General features: G+C 36.9%; 1 protein-coding gene across 3 annotated transcripts in view; it reads right to left on the bottom strand.

Annotated features, from left to right (window-relative positions):
- The window catches only part of LOC130911240 (calpain-5-like), a 38,367-nt gene continuing 32,367 nt past the window's right edge, over positions 1-6,000 (bottom strand). For all 3 annotated transcript variants that reach the window (XM_057829077.1, XM_057829080.1, XM_057829078.1), the window contains exons 13-14: positions 2,054-2,190; positions 1-1,993 (exon numbers count right to left, since the gene is read on the bottom strand). In XM_057829077.1, the coding sequence (XP_057685060.1) occupies positions 1,829-1,993; positions 2,054-2,190 (302 nt within the window). In that variant the 3' untranslated portion in view covers positions 1-1,828. The remainder of the gene's footprint in view (positions 1,994-2,053; positions 2,191-6,000) is intronic.

The following is a 6,000-nucleotide window of genomic DNA, read 5'->3' as shown; positions in this document are numbered from 1 at the left end:
AATAAAATGGCGGAGGAAAAAAAGTGATTTTTTTTTTTAATGAAGTAAATTTATGTGAGATTAAGTCATGAAAAGACTCAATAATGAACACTGTTGGGAATAACGCCGTTATAAATAACGCCGTTACATAACGGCGTTATTTTTTTCAGTAACGGGGTAATCTAATTATTTTTTCTGCCGTTACAACGCCGTTACCGTTACTGACGGTCAAAAGCAGTGCGTTACATACTCTGAATAAATTGAAGAAACTACCAGCCGTAGCGAGTCTACTCTGCTCTGTTTATTTGTCATCCAAGACTTGGGGTGCGTTCAGGTTCGAGAATAGCGCACATGTTTTGTTTTGTGCTTTTTCTTAGCAAAAATATACCACACAGGACGTGCCGGCACTCTGTTTCTTTAATAGCACAAATAACTTCAACATTAACACAAAAGTGCGGCTCTCAGCAGGCCGTGTCTCTAACTCACTCCTGCATCATGTGAGCAAAACAATATTGGCGCCGTGTGCACTTTAGGGTGCCTCGGATAATTCTGTTTCAGAATATTACAGCACGTAATTCTTATGACTCCAGGCTATTTGTCCCTGCTCATTCAATTAGACAATGCTTTCCAAAGTTTTCTAACGTTTCTGTGTTTGTTACACCTGAATGCTAGCCTCGTTCCCATCCCCCACTGTCAGCCAGCAAGAATGCTGCTTCCATCTTGAGGACGACAGACGCTTTGAGGGTGACGGGAGGAGTAGGGGGACGAGGCTACCTGAATGCACCACCTGGATAGATGGGATGGAAGTGATTGTGATTGGCTGAGGGTTAGAGTCATGTGTCATGGTAAGCCAATCAGAGCCGGTGTTTTCACACACAAACGGGAACAGCGCGTGCAGCAAATACACACACGCAAAACAGATGCAGAGGGATATGATGGCAGAGCATTCAGAGGAAAATTTGTCCATTACGAGGTGGAGATATAAACACTATTTCAAGTCAAAATACTTGAATTACAGTAGGCTATGTCTACTTGACCAGTTGTCTCAGCTTGTGAGAGATAGATTTAATTGATTAAACTCACTTTATATTGTTTACTGCTGATTGTTCTTCTCTATTCAACTGACTCAAGTACTGCTCAGAAAATTTCAAATTCTTTGACATACAACAACTTCTTTTTAAAGTAACGGAAATAATTACTTGCCCTGGTAACTAGTGACTTTTACTACAGAGTAATTCAGTTACTAACTCAGTTACTTTTTGGAAGAAGTAGTGAGTAACTATAACTAATTACTTTTTTAAAATAACGTGCCCAACACTGATAATGAATTTTATAAGTGAAATAACATAGATATGTAAACAAAATGAAATAATACTAAAACGTCGCAATATATCAAAATGAAGTGTAAACATATATACTAAATACTGTATACATACATATAAAATGGTAACATGAATACAAATGAAATATTTTTACATAAAAGCAGAAACTATTTTAAATTGTAAAATACATATTAAAATAGCACTTGTTTAAAAAAAAAAATCTTCAATGTAATAAACTAAAAAATACAATAAAAAGGTCTCCAAAAAAATAAATGAATGAAAATCAAAAACTGAAAACCTATAGGAGAAAAAAAAAATCAAAGTAATTTGTAGAAAAGATTGTTACCTCATTGGCTGCCTTTGACAGCGCTAGACGTCCAGTTTATTTTGACTGAAGGGGCGCATGAACGAAGCCCCGTCCCATTCAAAATAAATTGGACACCTAGCGACGTCATTGGCACTGAAACACGAGCATTCAAAATGTCTATCGTTGTCAGTGGCAACCAATGAAATAAAAGTGTGGCGTCTCAGATGCTGGTGAGTGTGGCGCTGGTTACCATAACCACAGTCAGAGTAGCGTTTAACCGACCGCCTTCAGCCTGCAGGTGCAGCGTATCGTTGACGTTGCCAGACTCTGTGGAAAGCCTTAGCTCGCCCAGGAACGAGTCGCACAGCTTCTCGCGGTTGTACGCCTGACCATTCACAACAACAAAATCAACGGCGTTAACTAGGTGTGACGTGCGCGCACTCACCTTGATGACGACTGGCCGGCTTGCATCCTTCCTGTAAAAGATGGCCTTGATGTCGAAGTTGGGAGTGCGAGTTTGTCTGTGCACCGGAGAGCGAATCGAGCGGCCTTCGCAGCGGACGGTCACGTATGTGTTGTTAGCTGCGAGCACACTCACAAGGTCAAGCTTGAAGAAAAGTTCAATAATGTAAAAAGGGAGGAGGGGTGGGTCTAAGTTAAAAAAAAGAAAAAAAACGGATGGATGGATGGAAGGATGAACTTCATAAAATAAATCTAATCATAATATTAATCACAACAATTAAAAATGAAACACAATTTTAAAAACGGTAAAGTTATCAAATTGATAAAAAATCTAAAAATATGTCATAAAACAATCTTATACATAAAGAATCCAAATAATATGCACTGCTGGCCAAAAGTATTGGCACCCCTGCAATTCTGTCGGATAATGCTCAATTTCCGCTAGAAAATGATTGCAATTACAAATGCTTTGGTTGTAATATCTTCATTTATTTTGCTTACAATGAAGAAACACAAAAGAAAATGGGGAAAAATTTAAATCATTAGCACTTTAAAACAAAACTCCAAAAATGGGCTGAACAAAAACTATTGGCACCCTTTGAAAAATCATGTGATGCTTCTCTAATTTGTGTAATTAACAGCACCTGTTACTTACCTGTGGCACATGACTTGTGGTGGCTATAATTAAATCACACTTGCAGCTAGTTAATTGCAGCTAGTTAAAATGGATTAAAGTTGACTTAACCTCTTTCCTGTGTCCTTGTCTGTAATGCAATGAGCATGGAGAAAAGAAAGAAGACCAAAGAACTGTCTGAGGACTTGAGAAGCAAAACTGTGGGGAACGATGGGCAATCTCAAGGCTACAAGTCCATCTCCAAAGACCTGATGTTCCTGCGTCTACCGTGCGCAGTGTCATCAATAAGTGTAAAGCCCACGGCACTGTGGTGTCCCTAGATGTGGACGGAACATAAAAAATTGACGAGAGATTTCAACGAAAGATTGTGCAGATGGTGGATAAAGAAACTCAACTAACATCCAAACAAGTTCAAGCTGTCCTGCAGTCCCAGGGTACAACAGTGTCAACCCGTACTATCCGTGACGTCTGAATGAAAAGGGGCTCGATGGTAGGATACCTAGGAAGACCCCACTTCTGACCGAGAAACATAAAAAAGCCAGGCTGGAGTTTGCCAAACTTACCTGAGAAAGGTAACGTTTTGGAAGAACGTTCTCTGGCCAGATGAGACAAAAGTAGAGCGTTTTGGGAAAAGTCATCAACATAGAGTTTACAGGACAAAAAAAACGAGGCCTTCAAAGTAAAGAACACGGTCACCACAGTCAAACATGGCGAAGGTTCCCTGATGTTTTGGGATTGCTTTTCTATCTCTGGTACTGGATTGCTTGACTGTGTGCATCACATTATGAAGTCTGAATACTACCCGCAAATTCTGCAGCATAATGTAGGGCCCAGTGTGAGTAAGCTGGGTCTCCCTTAGAGGCCATGGGTCTTCCAGCAGGACAATGACCCAAAACACACTTCAAAAAGCACAAGAAAATGGTTTGAGAGGAAGCACTGGAGCAAGTGGCCAGCAATGACTCCAGACCTGAATCCCATAGAACACCTGTGGGGAGATCTGAAAATGGCAGTTTGGAGAAGGCACCCTTCAAATCTCAGAGACCTGGAGCAGTTGGCCAAAGAAGAATGGTCTAAAATTCAAGCATTGTAAGAAACTCATTGATGGATACCGGAAGCAGTTGCTCGCAGTTCTATTGTCTAAAGGTTTTGCTACCAAGTATTAAGCTGAGGGTGCCAATACTTTTGTACGGCCCATTTTTGGAGTTTTGCGTAAAATAATGATTTAATTTTTTCATTCTCTTTTGTGTTTTTTCGTTGCAAGCAAAATAAATGAAGATATTAATACTAGGGCTGTCAAAATTATCGCGTTAACGGGCGGTCATTAATTTTTTAAAAATAATCACATTAAAATATTTGACGCAATTAACGCACATGTCCCGCTCAAACAGATTAAAATGACAGCACAGTGCAATGTCCACTTGTTACTTGTGTTTTTTGGAGTTTTGTCCGCCCTCTGCGACTGATTTTATGGGCTTCAGCACCCATGAGCATTGTGTTATTGACATCAACAATGGCGGGCTACGAGTTTATTTTTTGATTGGAAATTTTACAAATTTTATTAAAACGAAAACATTAAGAGGGGTTTTAATATAAACATTTATCTTTTAAGAACTACAAGTCTTTCTATCCATGGATCGCTTTAACAGAATGTTAATTGTACTAACATTTATCTTTTAAGAACTACAAGTCTTTCTTGTGGATCCCTTTAACAGAAAGAATGTTAATAATGTTGATGCCATCTTGTTGATTTATTGTTATAATAAACAAATACAGTATTTATGTACCGTTGAATGTTGAATGTATATATCCATCTTGTGTCTTATCTTTCCATTCCAACAATAATTTACAGAAAAATATGGCATATTTTATAGATGGTTTGAATTGCGATTAATTACGATTAATTAATTTTTAAGCTGTAATTAATCCGATTAAAAATTTTAATCATTTGACAGCCCTAATTAATACCAAAGCATTTGTAATTGCAATCATTTTCTGGGAGAAATTGAGAATTATGTGACAGAATTTCAGGGGTGCCAATAATTTAGGCCAGCACTGTATATATAACGTGCAGTAAATTAAAATGAATCCATGAAAAAAATAAATAAAAACTACCAAAACTGAACAAATCGGGAAAAAAATAAAACAACCTTAATGAATGAAATTTATCAAGATTTAATTACGCTTGATAAAGTTATAATAAAAATAGATTGAGATAATGCAGTCAGAGAGAAAAAAACAACTGAACAACAAAATAAAATCAGGATTTTTGAAATACAGATAAAATTAATTGTAAACAAAGAAAAGATGGAATGAATGATAGAAAAAATAACCAATAAAAGTCCAAAAATATATAAAGAAAATATAGTGTGACATAAATCGTGTGGTATTTCCAAAAAACATTTTTCTTTCATGCCTGTTGCAGTGTTGTTTTTGGCAGCTCTTTTAATTTTTCTATTAGTCTTATGGGCGAAAATACTTTTTGGTCTGAATCATATTTTAGTCATTTCAAAATGCGTTTGTCTAGTTTCAGTCGATGAAATCTCATGCAAAGTTCGTCTAATTTTATTCGTCAGTTACTAAAAATGTATTCATCTGCAAAAGATGTCGTGCAAAAATAAAGGTTTCAAACAATTTCGAATGAACATAGACAAACACATACAGTACAGTGAAGCAAATAAGTATTTAGTCAACCACTAATTGTGCAAGTTCTCCCACTTGAAAATATTAGAGAGGCCTGTAATTGTCAACATGGGTAAACCTCAACCATGAGCGACAGAATGTGGAAAAAAACCCAGATAATGACATTGTTTGATTTTTAAAGAATTTATTTGCAAATCATGGTGGAAAATAAGTATTTGGTCTAGGGTTGTTCCGATCATGATTTTTTGCTCCCGATCCGATCCCGGTCGTTTTAGTTTGAGTATCTGCCGATCCTGATATTTCCCGATCCGATTGCTTTTTTTTTTGCTCCCGATTCAATTCCAATCATTCCCGATATTTTTTCCCGATCATATACATTTTGGCAAAGCATTAAGAAAAAAATGAATAAAATTCGGACGAATGTATACATTCAACATACAGTACATAAGTACTGTATTTGTTTATTATGACAATAAATCCTCACAATGGCATTTACCTTATTAACATTCTTTCTGTGAGAAGGATCCACAGATAGAAAGATTCTTAAAGGATAAATGTGACTTTGAATATTGTGACTAAATATTGCAATCTTGTGTATTTGTTGAGCTTTCAGTAAATGATACTGTAGCCATTTAACTGTTCTGCCCAAATGCATG

Source organism: Corythoichthys intestinalis, unplaced genomic scaffold, assembly GCF_030265065.1.
Source record: "Corythoichthys intestinalis isolate RoL2023-P3 unplaced genomic scaffold, ASM3026506v1 HiC_scaffold_23, whole genome shotgun sequence".
In the NCBI taxonomy this organism is placed as follows: domain Eukaryota; kingdom Metazoa; phylum Chordata; class Actinopteri; order Syngnathiformes; family Syngnathidae; genus Corythoichthys; species Corythoichthys intestinalis.
Note: the sequence above shows the minus strand (reverse complement) of the source record. Positions and strands in the feature narration are given on the sequence as shown.